A 17,743-nucleotide genomic window follows, 5' to 3' on the forward strand; every position below is an offset into this window, starting at 1 on the left:
AAACTCCTTGTTTTATTGTTTCACAAGTTCTTTAAGGAAGTTTTCAGGGTAAATGACAGTAATCAAATTCAAGGTTCCCCGGATGAAGCTATAAGATGCATCTGTCATCACAAGCCGTCTAGTTGGCCACACCTCAAGCACCAAAGCATTCTCACTCTCCTTATTTAAAAAAGGGGTTGAAATTTCCCACCACCAGCTATAAGACTACGATGTCCAAGCTCTGTTGCTGTGTGTTCTTCTCATGAGGGTTAGGGTTGGGGTCTTCTCATCTGCTCATCTTAAGCACATAACCCTTGACTCTGGAACATATCCACAAAGTGTTCCTAAAAAAAATCACATCAGTGTGATGACCTAAAAGGACAGATTCCACGTTTGACAAAAATGGATTTGACGTTTGATATTCTTTACTACGGTCCATGTCCCATCCACTAACCTGGAGAAGGCTTGGCTTATGACCTATACTGTGGCACATTTGTATCTATTGTTCCTCAAACAGGACGTGGACTGACCCAGTCAGGAAGCTTCTCAAAGGATGTGGAACAAGACAATGTTTCTCTTGAAGACATCAGCACTAACCTTCTACATACTGAACCTTTCATTTTTGGGGTCTCTGTTATTGTGACACTGCTCGAGGAAATTTGCCTCATGTGTTAGTCTTTTACTTTCATGCTGAACTTTACCATGACAGTGTTGTTCTTATGCAAACCAAGTGAAGGGTATTGTAAAGGAACACGTGTGAGAACATGATACAGGACACTCTCGTTATGCACTTGTTTTATTTACAACACACAGCATTTTCTTTATCCATGGATCATGATGGATTAAAAACAAAACTCTCCCAAGCAGACAGTATACACTCTGTGTTTATGTACATCTCATGTTCATTTCTCAGACACTATGCCTCGGAGTGCACGCACCACGAGTCCGTGTATAAGAGCTCATCTGCAAAATCGCTCATTCTTCTGCACCCTTGCCTCTCTGGTGTATCGACCTCGGTCTATTCAGCCCAATCTACTTCCTTTAACGACACTCCAGGTTAGCCCTAATGCTTAGCAGCATGAGTCAAGGCAAACACAGAAAGCACTGAAGAGTCTGGCGATGAACGGAGGACGGGGTCGGAGCCTTGAGACTTCACGCTTACACCTAAGTCCACATTTAAAATGCCGGAGGTGGATTTCAGTATCAAAAGGACCAATGTAAATGTGTTTTACCTCTCAGTGATGGAAATAAACATTCACACCAGGTGAATTGTTTGTTGAGGCAGTAACAGAAGGAGGAGGATTACTCTGTAGCAGTGAGGGGAAAAAAAATCATTGCATTTCAAACAAACTTTATTGGCGGTTTCTTGAGATCTGAAGTGCTGAGCACAGATGAATAAATACAGCAATAAATACAGTACGGACTCGCCTCACTGGCCGTCTTTAACTCACACTCGATGGAGCCATCAGACCCCGGACCACAAACACACAAACTCATATGAGACGTCCGTATGACACTGAGCCAAAGGTTTTGTGTTTCCACCTTAATGCACAGCATTTCAGCACCTTCCTTTTTAAATGTTTACTTCCCTTTGAGAATCGCCTGAAGATCGAAAGTGGGGGGAGAACAGACTGGAAGCCAGTAACAGATGACAGGCAGGAACCTGCGACGCTGACCAGTCACTTTATTTGACCACAAAGAGAAAGACTGACTAGTACAATAACGTCCGGATGATCCGTCAGTGTGACATCTTAGTTTACAATGACATGCATTGCCCTTTTTTACTTTTTAGGTATCTTCCCCTAATAAATGATGATGAGAGAAAACAACATTGATAACTTCAAACCACTGACTCAGATTTCCTCTCTGATATGTTCTACGATGGCATTGACTTAAAGCAACACCATGTAACTTTTTTGATTTACCTTAAAATAGCTGCATGGTGACGTTCCACCCCCTTCACCAATAGGTTACTTGAATGGGCAGGTATGATCTCTTGTGAGATTTGTGACTGATAGCCGCAGCTTAAATTGCCAGAATCAGACCCAGCAATCTCAAGAATAATGCCGAGCTGTAGATCAGTTAAAAAAGACTTAGAATTAATTAAAAAACAGCATTTATCTCCAATATTCAGCGAGGCATCATGGCTATTGTCCACCATTTACTTGTGTTTCAGTTTATGGAGTTTTACCTCATACTTTGTTTTTCGTTTTCATTAAAATCAATGAATCACTCAGACACGGAGCCCAACATATTTTAACACATGTGGCTGCAGAGGGCGCTGTTGCTCAGTAAAAAGCTACTTAGTGTTGCTTTAATCTCAACGGAAGCTTACATCAGATATCCTGCCGCTGATGTCCGGTGACCATTTTCAAGTAAAAGAATTAAAAGAACCATGGAGCAGAGATATAAAACAAATCATGTCATGAACTCTCACAGACACGTTATCTGGGGGGGGGGGGGCTCTCATTACATGTATGCTAGGCAACCAAAGGCAATAACGACACAATATATTTCATGATGATCCAGGCTGTGCGCTGCATTTATCAGAATACATGGGGAGAGAAAAAGCTTCTGCTCAGTTTAGCTCCATCTCACCTCAGATATAAAATCTACCATGTTGTCGTTCATACTTACCTGATAAATTGTTAACATATACTGTATGTATGATATATATGTGTAACGTCATATTACATGATATATATGTGCGAAATCAAAAAAAGATTTTGCTGGTTTTGTTTTTCCAATACGTCTGTAAATATCAGCAATGTTAGAGTAGTTCTATAGATATTTATTAGTAATTAATTAATGTATGTGTATTTTTAGTATGGCGGTTAATTGTCATTACAGTGCATAAAATACCCTGGTCCAATTATTGATCATGCCACCAAAACCAGTTTTATGTTGTTTAATTAATTTTCTTTATTAATACTGATTAATTCATCTTAGTGTTTAGACTTTTTTTTCCTTTTTGTCTTTTTTTACAATAATTATTTTGCTTTATAGTTCCTCGAAAAGTAGAATTATTTGATAAAACTTGGTGAAAAGATGGAGCAACTGAGCAAAAGCACTGGCTGCTGTTAACTAGATATGCAGAGTGGATTTTCTTCTATTATTTAAAAAACGGGGGGAAAATGGACACCTATCGTTTTTTTCCTCTCCTTTTCTCCTCCTCCTCACTTTGTCCTGTGCGATGTCAAGTATCATGTAAACTTACAAAACTTTGTACGAAAATCGAAAACTAAACAAAATATGGATCAGTAAAGTTGCTTAAGACCCACGGACTGAGACTTGTTTGGAGTATAAGCATCCAAACCTGGCAGGAAAGCAAGGGAAGCAGGATGTTGGCTGTTCAATAACTGACACCAGAGTCCAGTACATATATAATGTGGGTAATTAATCTCCCTTTCACACGCGCACACAACTAACCTTCGCCGTCTCTCTCACACCCTCCAGTGAACGCCACGCAGTATTTAGCACAGCTTTTTTAAAAGCAATGGAGCAATGGTGGATCAAACTGTCCTTAACCACTGGTTGTCAAGTTGCATTATGGGATCTGATCAACGCCTTCATATTTTGTTTGTATTCCTGCTGCGTCGCTCGGTCCCCCGTCACCAGAGAAACAGAGAGAGAAAGAGAAGGGGAGTTTAAGCAATCTGTGATTAAGGCAGTCTCATTAATATTGCAGAGAGGTTTTTGGCCCCTGTTTTGGAGACAGACCGCCACAACCGTCTTGAGTTCCCACCTCTTACTAACGGCTGCTTCCCATCCCCACAGATTACAGAGCAGACGGGTGGATATGAATAGAAATGGCAAAAAAAGAAAATCGGAGCATGATGCCACAACGCTCGTTCCGTGGAGGAAAAATATCCCATCAAAAAAACAACATCGAGCAGTAATCCTCTTTGGAAGAAAAGGTCATATTTGGTTTGTGTATCAGTCCTCCACACAATAAATCATCTTTTACAGGGACCCTAAATTAAAAAAAAAAAGCAGAGCTCAGGGCGTTTTAATTAAGAAATGGTAAAGAAGAAGCCTATATCTAATTTGTCCACTGAAGTTAGTGCTAGGGGCTTTTTAAGCGACGTGCAGAGATGAGGATAGACAAAGGTCCCACTTACAGGAGCTTAACTCTGTCTCACTTAATTGAGTTCATTCCAAGATACAGAAAAAAGCAGATACATACATATTAGCTGGACATAGGAGAAGTGGCTCCCTCACTGTGTTCAGTTGAGTTCTGCTGATCGTTTTGCCTCCTTACAGCCTGCACGTTTTTCCGTGAAAGCAATTTTTAAAATCTGCCAACATGGCAATCCTCACGTACTGCACCCTTTAAAGTGCCTCCAATTACAGTACTTAGGGCTTCGAGCAATAACTAGACCTTTAACAGAGCTTCACATCCTTCCCTATGCAACAGTCAGATCCTCAGACCCACTCCTGCATGGAGCGCTTGCAGTACAGTATGTGGCGCTGCGTGCTCTTCCTCCTGAACTGGAAAACGGTGTAGAGGAGGACCATCATGCACAGCGCCAGGACGCAGGGGATGGCGATGGCCACTGCTTTCTCCGTGCCCCCCACGCTGTCCAGTTTGATGACAACGTCCACGTCGCCGCTGTCGTAGTGGCGCTCTTCTGCCGCCGGGGGGCTCCAGTCCCAGTCGGGGTCTGCGGGGAGGCCGTCGCAGCCCATGAAGTCCCTCAGGATGGACCTTGGGTAGCTGGGCTCCACGCGAAGCAGCTGGTTGTTGAACTTCCAATACTCCTTCCCCTTGTAAAAGTAGGTGTAGCCTGGAGAGAGGGATTATGGGACACGTTTACTTATACACATCTCAGAACAAAGAAAGAAAGTGTTTGTTGATGTGTGCAGATGATCCAACCTCCAATAACTGATATGAACAAACATTTTTTATGGTCTTGAACATTTAATCTGGAAAACATACACATGCCTACATCTCATTGCATTCAGAATTAAAATAATAATTTCAAATGCCAAACACAACCTCTGACGTTAACTGTATTTGGCAAATACCTTTATCAAAGATTAAACTTTTGCAAGTCACTATGGTAATGTAATGATATTTACAGTATTTCCAGTATCACTAACTAGTTTTTAAATCAGTCAAGTGAACATATACCGTTGGCCTTGTCCACAAAAGCCCCCTGTGGAGAGTCAGGGATGCCCTTCCAGATGGTGATGGGTTTGGGATAACCTGGGTCCATGGTCCTCATATCCTCATTGTATCTCCAGTATCTACAATAAGAGAGACAGAAAGAGTGCAGCTGTCAAAACAGAGTATACATGTTGAAAAATATACCATCCAGGAGGGAATAATAGTTTTTTGCATTTTTGCAAGAATGTATAATTTCTGTCACACAGAAATATGAACAACAGCTACATGACCTGCGTTTTTTAACACTGGTGCCCTCAAAAAATAGAGCCTTGTCAATACCGATATTAGGGTGTAAAAATATTCCAATAAAAAAAGAAATGGCAATGATTCCTAAAATGCTGTTATCGAACCCTTATAAGAAATGTGATTTTACAGATTTACTATAAACATTAATATATATGACCATTAAACACAAATTCACCCACATATATAGACCTTCAATTGAGAAAATATATTTTTTTAAATATAAACATAAAATAGAAAAATCTGATATTTTCTGCATTGTTTATTCTGTAAAAAAAAAAATCACATCGCCGCATTTTGCCAAACTTTAACATCTATATCGGCAAAACCGATATATCAGTTGAGCTCGACTCCACAGCAACAGTATGGTGATATCTGAGGTGCTGTGGTGTCTGATGCTTTTAAACGGCAGAGAAAATTACAAAGAACCGACTCTTAATTAACCAGTGACCAAGCATGTAGTCATTACTCTACAGGACAAGTTTATTAAAGCCTGTTGAGCTCTGTGATGCAGCAGGAAATGAATATCTTTTCTTTATCTGCATATCTTCATATTGTAGAAGGACAAAATTTCACTTTGCACTGGACTTGTCTGTATCTGCTGAACCTTGTGGCCACATGTAAAACAACAGCATCTGATCTCTATCTGGTCATGTTGTGATCAGCAACTGACTGAAGTCACACGGCAGCAGGTCAAACAATGCTCCACACTGTTCAGCTGCCACACATTTGTTTTACCGATTACTGTGATCGATCACACTTCTTCTCGCTTGCTGCTCACACACACACATACACGCACATCTTTGCATATAACTTCATTTCTTTATGTTAGACAAAAATGCCCTTCTTCCAGAAAAAGAAATCATCATGTCCTGTTGGTCGTGATGTGCAGCAGCAGGTTGAGGGATGACAGTATCATGACCTGGCATTTTGTCAGCTTTAACCACAGGGTCCCCTGACCTCTCTGGATATGATTTATCATGACAGCTGAACAAACACGTGAGTCACACTGGCACTCCGTCAAACTTCAGCACTCTTGCGATGCAGAAAGATAAACAACAGATTCTCTGATGTGGCTGTTTTGGAACGATTTCACTTCCAACTGCAGGTGAATGACTGCAGCCATGAATAATTCAATACATTCACACACATTCATATAAATACTTGACAGAAAAGGACTTAAAACTCTGAAGTAACATAATCTTCATTCCCAATGATGGTCCAACACTGGGTCATAACAACAGAATTTATCGGTTGTTAAAGGAGAAATATTATACACACACACCAGCCAATCAGAGACTGGCTTCATCAGCGAGAGCCTTAAAGACAGGAGCTAAAACCAAGTGTTTCAGACAGAGGCTGAAAAGAGGAGCAGCAGCAATTGACAGTTATATATCACAGTCATGTGACGTCTTGATGCCCCATATTAGCATAATGCTACCTAAAGGCTAGTCTGGAACGCCTCCTAAAAAAGCGAGGTAAAACAAGAGCGGAGCGAATCATAGGGAACTTTATCGGGGGGGGACTTCAATGGACAGGAGCTAAAACCAAGCATTGAGTAGTAGGTGGTGTTTTCTGAACATTGGAGCATGTAAACATTTTTAAATAATAACCCAAATTAAAATTATGAGCCTGAATATGAATCTAATATGTCTCCTTTAAAGAGGTAATCATTGGTTTCATCAGCAACTTGTTTACGGATCTGCAAGGACACCAAATTATCCATGCCGTAATTAAAGATGCACACATGTCTTATTATTTAGCATTTCATGGGCAACAGCCCAAAAATCATAAGCTTGTCCAAACAGACAAACATTGCATCAGTAAACAGGGAACGAAGGAGAAGGCAGAGACAAATATACAAAATTATCATACTTACAAAACCAGATTAAAATGGGCTGTGAAATGTCATCTGCTAACATAGTTTACTGTGTTAACAAAAGACTGGAATGGTGCTCAGAGTGCTGATTACAGTTCTGCCCCAGTGCTTCACTTCATGACAGCACTAATAATCATTCCACACAGACCTGTCTCCTTTGAAGAAGTAGGTTTTGGCGACATCCTCCCACCAGACAGCTGTCTCGATGCTCTGAGTGGGCATGCCGCTCCCGAACAGCGAGATGTCCTGAGGGTACGAAGGCTGGAGAGTTGTGTCCTTGAAGACCCAGAAACGGTTTCCTAAAATACACACACACGCAGCATTAGGAGGCTCTGGGACAAAGACATTATCATAAAGATGACCTCAAAAACATTTTTTTTTTTGGTATTTTTGCAAATGCACTGCCGGCTCCAACCTTCTGTGTGAGTTTATTTGTTTCTATTCACATGATTTCAAAGGTCAGGTGTATCACCTTGTTCACAAAATACCTTTGCAGCAGGAAATCTATGCTGTGTTATCTATAATACAATAAACAGCCAGATGATGCTCTGAAGGCATCTCCGCCGAGACTTGTTGTTTTTTATTGAAGCCATTGTTGCCTTTAATTCAGTTTGATCAGAAGTGCCTGAGGCAGTTTGAGGAGAGCTGCTGTGGTGGTGTCCTCCCAGTAAGTAGCTAGACACACATACATGCACGCACACATGCACACACAACACACAGTTAAGTCCCCCTGAGTGAATAAATAAAGCATGAGGCACTCTGATCCCACTGGGTGACAGATGTCATGTTAATCTGCCTGATGGACGGATGTCTGTACCAGACGTGTACCCGCTCTGTTATCGTGGAGAAGGAAAAAACAACCTCACAGTCATAGTGATATATATATACAACCTCGCAGTCAGCGACTGTATGTACGTATGTATATTGCTATATGACAAAATATGAATATATGATTAAAGAGTTCACACTTTCTAATGAATTAAAAATGGGGATACACGAAGTCAGTTGAATGTGTTGAATGCATTTCATTGCATTGCTGCTTTTTACGTCCATGTTTACTTGTTAAAGACTTTTTTGGTACTTTGCCGTGTTTCTTGGCGCTGGCTAAAACCATTAGCTCTACTCGTGTTAAAAACTCAACATGCTACATTTGAATAAGAATTATTGATCTTGTTTTTATTACCTTTAAAAAATACGAATTTCCCTTCACTGTTTTCATAGACGGCATCAATTTTGGGAGGCAAGCCTTTCCAGAAGTAGTTGATCTGCATGGGGTAACCAGGGACCACCGAGTTATCCCGAACCCTCCAGAACCATTGGTCCTATTGAAAAAGATAAGGAATCATCATCATCATCATCATCATCATCATCATCATCATCTTCATCATCATCGTAGTCTGATGATCTCCTCTACCTTGAACACAAAAAGCTCCTGTCGCAGGATGGCCAGGGTGTTGAAGCCTCCGTCACAGATGTTGGGTTTGGAGTTGGGGTTGGAGGGCTTGGCCCCTTGTGGAGGGCGGTGGGGTCTGGCGTGGCGGTCATGCTTGCGGGGGTCCGAGGGAGGGTGGAAGCGAGGCGACTGGACCGTGGGTGGGGGCCTGGTAGGCTGCGGTGATCTGTCCGGTGGACCTAAAGAGAAACAAAACATGATTTTATTTATTTTATTCACTTGCTGGGCTTTTATCTAACTTAATGTCTGAAGTATTAGTATTGGTGTTTGCAGTATAATAATTAACTTGTAACTTGAGCTTGAAACTTATTTATCACAGATGACTCTTCTGAGCTGTGATAGCTGACTCATGGTGTTTTGAGAATGAGTATTGGCTGACCTATTTAACAGATGACAAATGATTCTTCCATTCAGCCCGATGTAACTTATGCAGCAGCAGTTTGTAATTGTGATTAAGTTGCTTCAAAGCTTCAGGATATTGGAGCAATACAGACGTGTTGTTATTGCAGAAAAGAGTTACTTCCACATAATCTCTGATTTACAGACTAAAGACAGATACTACAATGTATAAAGTGGAGAGTTACCATAGATTTTCTGGATGCCCTGCAGGTCATCGTGAGGTAGTTTGAAGTTCTCTGTGTCCATGTACTGGTAGAAAGGAGCCATGATAGCAGTGGGGTCGTTGGAGTGCTCCAGACCGAGGGCGTGGCCCAACTCGTGAACCGCAACCAAGAACAGGTCGTTACCTGGAGAGGGGAAGAGGACAACTGCCCTGATCACACGATACGTATGACGGAAACAGACACACTGAATCTTACATTAAGATTAACAGAAAATTCCACCATCGTACAAATTCTGGACATCTGTTAATTATCATTTCATCCACATTTTCCTGTGGTGCCACATACTCCAGTGAGCTCATGGCTCAATGTGCTGCAGGACTCAGAGCATGTTAATATAAAACACATGTGGGAACATATGCAGGAGATCAGTCTTCTCCCAGTTCTTAAGTGATTTCACTTGATTACTCAATGTTCCGACATAAATCAGCAACAATTTGATTGTAATTCAGCCATAAAGCAGAAAATTACAAACATTTGCTTTTTGAAGATTTTTACACATGATAATTAAAATCTTTTCTCTGGTTTAAGTCATTGTAAACTGAATATCTAGTGGTTTGGGACTGTACTTCTTTATTTGCTTTACACCTTTATAATATGTGATGCCATCTTTTCATAGTAAAACCATTAAATGTGCTGTTGTCATATAACTGCTTGAGTAATCAAAAATGAAAGAAATCATTACTTGCAGCCCTGCGATCCGGAGATAATCTGCATTGAGCTGATATGGGGCACTGTAGTATAAATAAAGATTAGTAGAGGTATTGCCGAGTGTGAGCACTTTTCTTTCTCTTACTCTTCATAAGAGAAGATAAGCCACACGAGCCGCAGCTCACAGAGATCGACGGGACACACATTCACGTTGCCGCCCACAGCAAACAAACACGTTTATATGACCACATACGCACTGAACACGTAGAAATGTTAGCCCAGCACAAGCACACACATAGTGGGTATAGTTCATCTCACATTCAAACACACACACAAATGAAAAAGATAAAAATGTCATGGGCAGTGTCTATGGTCAGCACTCAGCTCATAGTGTCAGCCTGATTTAGAAAAAGTACAGCATTTACATACAGCTTCTGACTGAAGCTGTCCCGAGGAGATTGTTGCCCTTTAAAACATGATATCCACTCCTGCCAGCGGTGCAGCGCCGACCAACCACTGACCATCAGCCAGCAGCTGAAAGGTTGCACCTTCCCCTCCCCCATGCATCTAACACAACCAGCATCTTTCACCTCCCAAACTGTCCAGTAAGGACTCCCAGGAGAGAGGCTGGAGCTACCATTAGCACACATGTCGACATGCAACATTTACAATGACACTGCTGTGAAAGTCCATTAAAAGCTGCACTGCCACATAGGCGGAGACAGGAGCTGTTCAGAATCAGCCTCAGCTCTCCACATGGATGACCGTGGGACAGTGTGCGAGGAATTTCACTTGTGAGTCTGAGACAAATGACAGGAGTGTGAGGAGAGAGGAAGGGGAGCCGACGGGTGGCCAGCAGCAGTTACCCATTTCAAACTCTGATGGGAAAATAGAATGTACGTGTATGGCACACACGCACACACACTCACACACACAAACACACACACACTATGTACAATTGGCAATAAGATATTCTGGTCTATACATTAGGGCTACACATTGTATAGCTTATTTCTTTAAAAATTGGCTGCAGTGACAATGATTGTCCGCTTGTATGTTATATATCTATAAAAACAAAATACAGTATAACCCAAATTGACAAAAGGTAACACAACTGACATAACGTCACTATGCATATGATTCATAACAATCGAATCTGACATAACCTACTATACCCTCATATGCCTTAATTTAATACATTCATCGTAACAACACATAATCATATGACATTAGACAATACAGAATTCATGACTTAACAGGATCCGTAATAAACTGACCTTATAACTTGACCTAACATAATGTAACACAACACAACATGACATAAACCAACATAACCCCTTACATAATAACACAATGTAAAGTTACATTACATTACACAACAGTAAACAACAGAGCATAACATACCATAGCATAGCACAACATAATATAACACAATATAACATAATGTAACACAACATTCGGGTAATCTGGGACATTGGGTAATGTGGCACATCACGGCTTCAGTCTGTTTATATCCTCTTCTAACAAAATCTGGTCAACAGGACTTTCACTATAGGTTAGCACGGATATCATGTGACTGAAATCACATGACTTCATTTTCTGATTGCACAACAAGGTCAGTGACAGGATTCTGACAAGATTAATGTAAAGGATATGAATCATAAATAAATTAGACAATGTTCATAATTGTTATCAAATTATGTTTGTGATGAGTTCAAGCAACAAAATATTCATTGAGTTATTGTTGTGTGATTAGTTTTTTAGTCGTCCCACTTTATCAAACATGATTGGTAATGTGGGACTGCATGCTTTGGGTAATCTGGGACACTCATTTAAATTCTCTAAATGGAGGAAATATGCACTTTGGGACTTCCTGAAGTAAAAACAAAAAGAGACCTTTGAGAGAATGTTTTAAATTAATTTTTCAAGTTTCTGTATTTAGGCTATATGAATAATATAGATTTGCTCATTCATTTTCTTAGTCATTTTTCGAAATGCATTTTAAAAATGGGTAATATTGATCTTGAAGTGCATAAAGAAAAGTGATTTGGGCTTTTTTTTAAAGTCAAATTTTGGCACAATTTGTAACCCCTATAAGTGTAACTGTGCCATGTCTCCTCTGAGTAGTTTTCATTATTTCATCCGGTGTGGTTAGAAAACATCTTAAGGATTACAGAAGGGATAACATGTTGACCTAATGTGTAAAACAGATATCGGAATAGGTCACAAAATCAAATTTGCAAAAATGTCCCAGGTTACCTGAATTCACCTGAAGGAAAACAACATCACATATAATAGAAAACAACACAACACAACATGCCATAACATAAAATAACATTATATAACACAACAGTTAACATCATAGCGTAACATAACACAACATAAAAGGAAAACAACAAAACATTTCTAGTTATCTACTGTGTTGAATAATGGATATGGATGTTTATCTGCTAGATTCATGCAGGCCTCTTTTGAAAGGTACCACTGAGCTACATCAAATTCACTAAAAACAGAATAGCCATAATCATGTGCCAGCACCCACTGTCTTAAAATAGCAGGGCTTTCTATCCTGTCATCTGAAGAGCTTATTACACAGGGGGAAGAAAAGATAAATATCCTGACAGATGGGGTGATGCGTCTTTACAGAACATCAAAGACATCTCTGCATTTTTTGGTTCGTGCTTAAACGTGGCTCATGCACCGTGACACCATCTTCGTCCCTTTGCCCTCCTGCCCGGCCATCTGTTTGTTTTTATTACATGGTTAACGTCAGTCTGTATCTTAGTTTCTTGATGAAGGATCTGTTTTTCTGTTTCTCTGTGCTTTCCGCACTTTTTCCAAACCCTTGACTGTTTTACGTCACTGTCAACATTCAGCATTTAACAACCTCTCTATTTCTTCTTCCTTGTCTTTTCCCTTATCTTTATCTCCTCCTTTACTGTTGTGGTTTCTCTCGCTGTTCTTTGTTCTTTGTCACTCTGTCTTACTTTACACCACCACCATGTTCTTTCTCTCCTGATTCAGGTTTGAAACCAAAGACTGCATACAAAGAGGTCTACATCCATTTCTTTCACTTACCATCATGATTGGGGTTCCCCAGGGTCCAGGGCTCGTCTGAGTCAAAGTGTGTGTCCCCTCCGATGCCTGGTCCGGGGAAATAGGCGTGTGCGAGGAATCCCCCCTCCCCGTCGAAGGGTGAGCTGTCACCGTGAAAACCCGAAGCGAAGATGATGGTGATGTCCACGTCACGCCTGCCAGTCTCCAGGGCACTGTATGGAACGGCCTCAAATCGTAAGGGAGTCACACCCTGCCAGACGTCAAACGCCCGCCGTATAGCATCATGAGTCTCCCGGGCGCCCACCTTCGGCGTGACATTTTTAATGCTGCAGAAAGAAAAACAGGTAAAAACAGCTATCTCACACAGAATAGAAATGCCTTGCAAGCTGTAGTTTACATAATGTCCTGTAAATGGTGCAGAACGTTCAAGTGAAGAGGAAGTAAAATACATACTGCGTCAACCCTGCCTTTTGAGATCCCATTAATTTCAAGTGAACATTTTTAAAATGAGGAGACGCTGAAAACAAGTTGCACTTGACACAACTATTTCAAGCCCGGCAGCTTTCGTTGAACTTTTTAACACGGCAGTCATTATCAGCCGCTGGCAGGCAGAGAGGAATGGGAAATCTTCTCCCTCCCTCTGCACTCATTTTCATGAATAAAGTGCAGTCAGCAGCAGCCCCGGCTCAGCACTGATTGACATTCCATTAGGAAAGGTGGCTCGTCAATTCAAATTCAGGGAGGAAGGAAGGATTTGAATAAATTGACAGTGTTATCGTCTGTTTCTGCTGTAACCTGTCAATTTGCAGCTGTGCCACAGACCCGTTTATCGGTTCTCCTCAGAACCCATTAAAAGCCGCAGCTTAATCAGGCAAGATAAGATGAGAGTTTGAATTTTTCTGCTGAGATTACGAACAATTTACACTCAGGATTTTCAAGCAATTTCATATTAGTTGGGAGAAAATCCTTCAATCTCTATGCCTCTCAGCTGAAATTGTTTGTTTTGTTCTATGAAAAAGGAAGAATGATTTCAAGTCTTGAGATAATGTTTTTCATTTTGCCAGTGAGCTATTTATACACCGGAGAATAAACATTGGCAGAATTATGTGTTAATCTATGTGTTTCTGGATGTGTGATTGTAACTTTATTTTTGTGTGCATGCCCCCACATATGTGACGTATCTGCGCAGTCTCTATGACAACACAAGGAGGCATGTGATCCCAGGTGTTTAAAGATGGAGAGAGAGAGAGAGAGAGAGTGAGAGTGAGAGAGAGACTGAAAGAGAGAGCTGAGAAAATTAACACTGGCACAGCCTAACTCAATGGTCGCCGTGACAACTGCCTCCACTGTCTTCTCACCTGTAGGTGATGTGTGTACGCTGCCACTTCTGTCCTGTCAGTGCATACCGCCGCGAACGCGACCTCGAAGCACTTTTGATTTTGTCCGGAACTCCACAGCGAGGCTTTTGCATCCAACTTAGAGAAGATGAGAAGAGGAGAGGAGAGGAGAGAAGAGAACTGATGTTTGCTGTGTAAAAGTTGGAGGGTAAACATCATCACGAGACGACAAAAAGCATTGTGAGACACTGAGTAGTTCTCTTCCTGACAGGTACCAGATACTCACAGCAGCAGGATAAGGAAGTGTTGTGTATATAAAATACTGCTAAACTACCAAGTAGCATCTCACTCATTTCACATCAGATTGTCACAGAAACACTCACAAAACACACACAATACAGAGGCGAAACATGAATCCTCACCTCAGCGTGATATCACTGCATCATCATGCAAAATGAGAAGAAGGAGAAGTGTTAAAAACCTTCACCCGAGGTCGTTTCAGGCGAGGTGATGGGGGGTGAAATGAACATCTCTGTTTCTGCTCGTCACTAATTCACTGAAATATTGATGGCCATTCCTTCTGCATTTTAGATGAACGAGTGGAGCATTTGCATTAATGTAACATCAGCAGCCTGGTGGAAGTGCATGTGCATCTCAGCTTGTGTTTTGTACATGCACGACCATGGCACGTGTGTGTGTGTGTGTGTGTGTATGTGTGTGTGTGTGTGTACTCACTCCTTGGTTTTCTCATCCAGTGTCCCTGTGACATTGAGACCATAGACACGCTGCATGGCAGCGATGGCTGAGTGCAAGGTTTGTGCTGAGCGTAGGACAGACATTCCCGGTTCTGTGCGGGGAAGGTAGCCATACCTCTGTAGCCATCCCTAGTGGAGGGAAGAAGGGAAAGGATTAGGGCCTTTATACTGTGGCTATTTTAAGACTTAAAAAAGATATAAAAGAAAATCTTCTCCTTCTTATTATTAGTTGCAGATATGATCTTCAATCTCCATCATTTTGTGTTTTAATAAGCTTTGGTCCCACATGTAACCATTTCAGTCTATTCTAATATCTGTGCTTATTGCTGGGTGGCAAACACACACCACAGATCTTCCTCCTCCACAGGGGTACCTTGCTCAAGGGCACCACAACCATAGCTGGGTAATGAGGACTATGTATTGTTTGTTACTTTGCCTCCCTTCTCCAGTAAGTGGTGAATCCAGGGTGGCTGGCGAGATTCCAGCCACAAACCTGCTTCTTTAACCTCCAGTCCTCTGCCAATCCCAGAATGAAAATCAATATGAGTATATGCCAATACATAATTCATACTGCAGCTCACAAGAGGCTGTGAGGTGTCAAACCATCGCTACAATACTTTTTCATTATTACAAGAACTGAGACAGAGATATTTTATGTAGAAATTGCATGGGAATAATTTGTTGTTGGCTCGAATCGTCTTTCCTGCATCGCTCCAGGTTTAAATTAGATTTGCATTTGAATCCCTCCGAGTGACCTTAGTCAGAGTTTGTGTCTTGCGGCTGCCAATCAGTGGACATGTGCAGGACTCAGGGCCCTGCCTCCTCTCGCCCTCCAAAGCCAGAGTGCAGTTTGATGCTGAGGCGAGGGGGTGAGACGGAGCGCCGTCCGTGGGTCACTGCCAGCACTCGATCCTGATGCTGAGGGGCCACAAGGTGCCAACGCTTCCACGCAGCTGTGCACACGCCAAGCAGCTGCTTCCCCATCACACTACTATGAGAGATGCTCCAGCTAATCTGACTAGCTGTCTCCTCTGTCCATCCCTCCCCCTTTCTGCCTCTTCCTCTCTCTCTGCTGAGCTAAACGCCTTGTTTACTCCCTCCTTTTTTCTCTCTATCGTGTGGGTGTGTGTTTCCTGTTTGTTTGTTCAAAGACACAAACCTCAGTGGTTGATTTCTGTGAGCCAGAAAATTAAATAATGATGCATTTGTGAGTTTGTGTGTTTGGGATTGTCGGCCTCAGCATTTAATTTTGTCAAGCTGGAGGGAGGGGAGCCTGTGAGGGTGGAATCAACTAATAAGGTGCACAAAAACAGAAAATCCTATTATGCAACTTGTCTGTGTCAATGCTAAATCTCCTCCAACACTATGATGCTGCCACAGCATGTCAGACTTGATGCTGGCTTGTCACTAAACTATGTCAAGCCATGGCTGCACAATGTTGTATATACACACTGAGGGTCTGTGTTATCCCAAATGTGCAGCTGGCTCTCAGCTCAGCTCATGCACCGCAGTGTAATAACCTCAGATGAGCATCCTTCTGTTTCATTGCACCCTACATATAAGAGATGTGCGAGCTCACCGTGTCTCCATGTTGTGCTTTATGGCGTTTGTGCCCACGGATTAGACGTGGAGAGGCCGTGTGTGTGTGTGTGTTTTTCTCGCTCAGGCAGATGATGTGCAGGAGATGGAGCTCGGTCATTTGTGATGGAGCACGGGAGGGAAGGGAAGGCCATTTATCTTACCTCAACGCTGAAGTGGTGATCCTCCTCTCCGGACACGGCGCCCGGAATCCAAAGCGAGGAAAGCAAGCAGAATGCTGCCGCGTAAAAGCAATCCGATGGTTTTCTTTTACTGGGGGATACTAAGGTCATAATGACCCGTTTTTCCCGAGTGTTTATGAGGAGAAGCCGCCCGTCTGCTCTTGGCTCTTGTGTCAAACGAAAACCATCGGGCGAGCTGTCAAGGCAGATTCAGACGGAATAAAAAGAAAAGCACCGCGCGTTTTGTTTTTCTTCCAAAAAAATAAATCCCGACGGCGTGAAATGTTCCGATGTCAAGCAGAGATAACGCGGCACGTTAGACGCGCTGGCCTCGCCATCCTTATTTACATCAGGGGCTACATCCATCCAGCAGCATCAATGGCCATGTACAGTACCAGGTCTGCGCAAGATAGAGGCTCCCTCCCGACTCCACGCCTGCGCTTTGATTCCTCTCACAGCGCAGCATCCTGAGCGCCGCCGTGCACAGTGCACGAGAGATGGAGCAGCATCGTCCTCCAGAGCTGCCTGTGCACGTTTGACTTTTACTCTGCAAAGCCCGCGGCTCTGTGGAAATTTGAAGCCGCACATGCACGGTCAGATAGAATGACCTGAAATTCCAAGAATAGTAAACAAAGGCCTGATGGGCCCAGATAATAGACGGATGCAGCCTGCAGTCATGTGCTGATGAAGATATGAGATAACATATAAGGAAGAAAATTATTATGTGTAATAACTAAATAAAGCATGCACAACAATAATTCAGCCAGCATACGGATGTGGGCCACTTCAGGCAATGATGTGGCACTTCTGGCCTTTTTGTGGCCCACTTGTAAAACAGC

At 42.1% G+C, this 17,743-nt stretch overlaps 1 protein-coding gene across 2 annotated transcripts; it reads right to left on the bottom strand.

Annotated features, from left to right (window-relative positions):
* Nucleotides 1-3,144: 3,144 nt before the first annotated feature.
* Nucleotides 3,145-17,296, bottom strand: mmp16b (matrix metallopeptidase 16b (membrane-inserted)). Of its 2 annotated transcripts, XM_020099381.2 has the most exons (11): nucleotides 16,887-17,296; nucleotides 15,125-15,273; nucleotides 14,812-14,826; nucleotides 14,411-14,527; nucleotides 13,074-13,378; nucleotides 9,309-9,470; nucleotides 8,686-8,903; nucleotides 8,455-8,593; nucleotides 7,420-7,570; nucleotides 5,114-5,229; nucleotides 3,145-4,766 (listed from the first exon to the last, which is right to left on the bottom strand). In XM_020099381.2, the coding sequence occupies exons 1-11, from the start codon at nucleotides 17,013-17,015 to the stop codon at nucleotides 4,405-4,407; spliced, it is 1,863 nt and encodes a 620-aa protein (XP_019954940.1). In that variant the 5' UTR covers nucleotides 17,016-17,296; the 3' UTR covers nucleotides 3,145-4,404. The 2 variants fall into 2 exon arrangements, with proteins under 2 accessions (XP_019954940.1, XP_019954947.1); XM_020099388.2 differs by lacking the exon at nucleotides 14,812-14,826.
* Between the last annotated feature and the right edge of the window lie 447 nt (nucleotides 17,297-17,743).

The sequence above is a fragment of the Paralichthys olivaceus genome, chromosome 16 (assembly GCF_024713975.1).
Source record: "Paralichthys olivaceus isolate ysfri-2021 chromosome 16, ASM2471397v2, whole genome shotgun sequence".
Taxonomy (NCBI): domain Eukaryota; kingdom Metazoa; phylum Chordata; class Actinopteri; order Pleuronectiformes; family Paralichthyidae; genus Paralichthys; species Paralichthys olivaceus.

What these genes read in the sequence shown, in the direction of transcription:
- mmp16b (XM_020099381.2), bottom strand. Translation starts at nt 17,015, where the DNA reads ATGACCTTAGTATCCCCCAGTAAAAGAAAACCATCGGATTGCTTTTAC. An exon ending in GGGGAACCCCAATCATGATG is followed by an intron (nt 9,471 to 13,073) that starts GTAAGTGAAAGA and finishes TCCCCTCTCCAG; the next exon opens with GTAACGACCTGTTCTTGGTT. An exon ending in AGGAGCTTTTTGTGTTCAAG is followed by an intron (nt 8,594 to 8,685) that starts GTAGAGGAGATC and finishes CTTTTTCAATAG; the next exon opens with GACCAATGGTTCTGGAGGGT.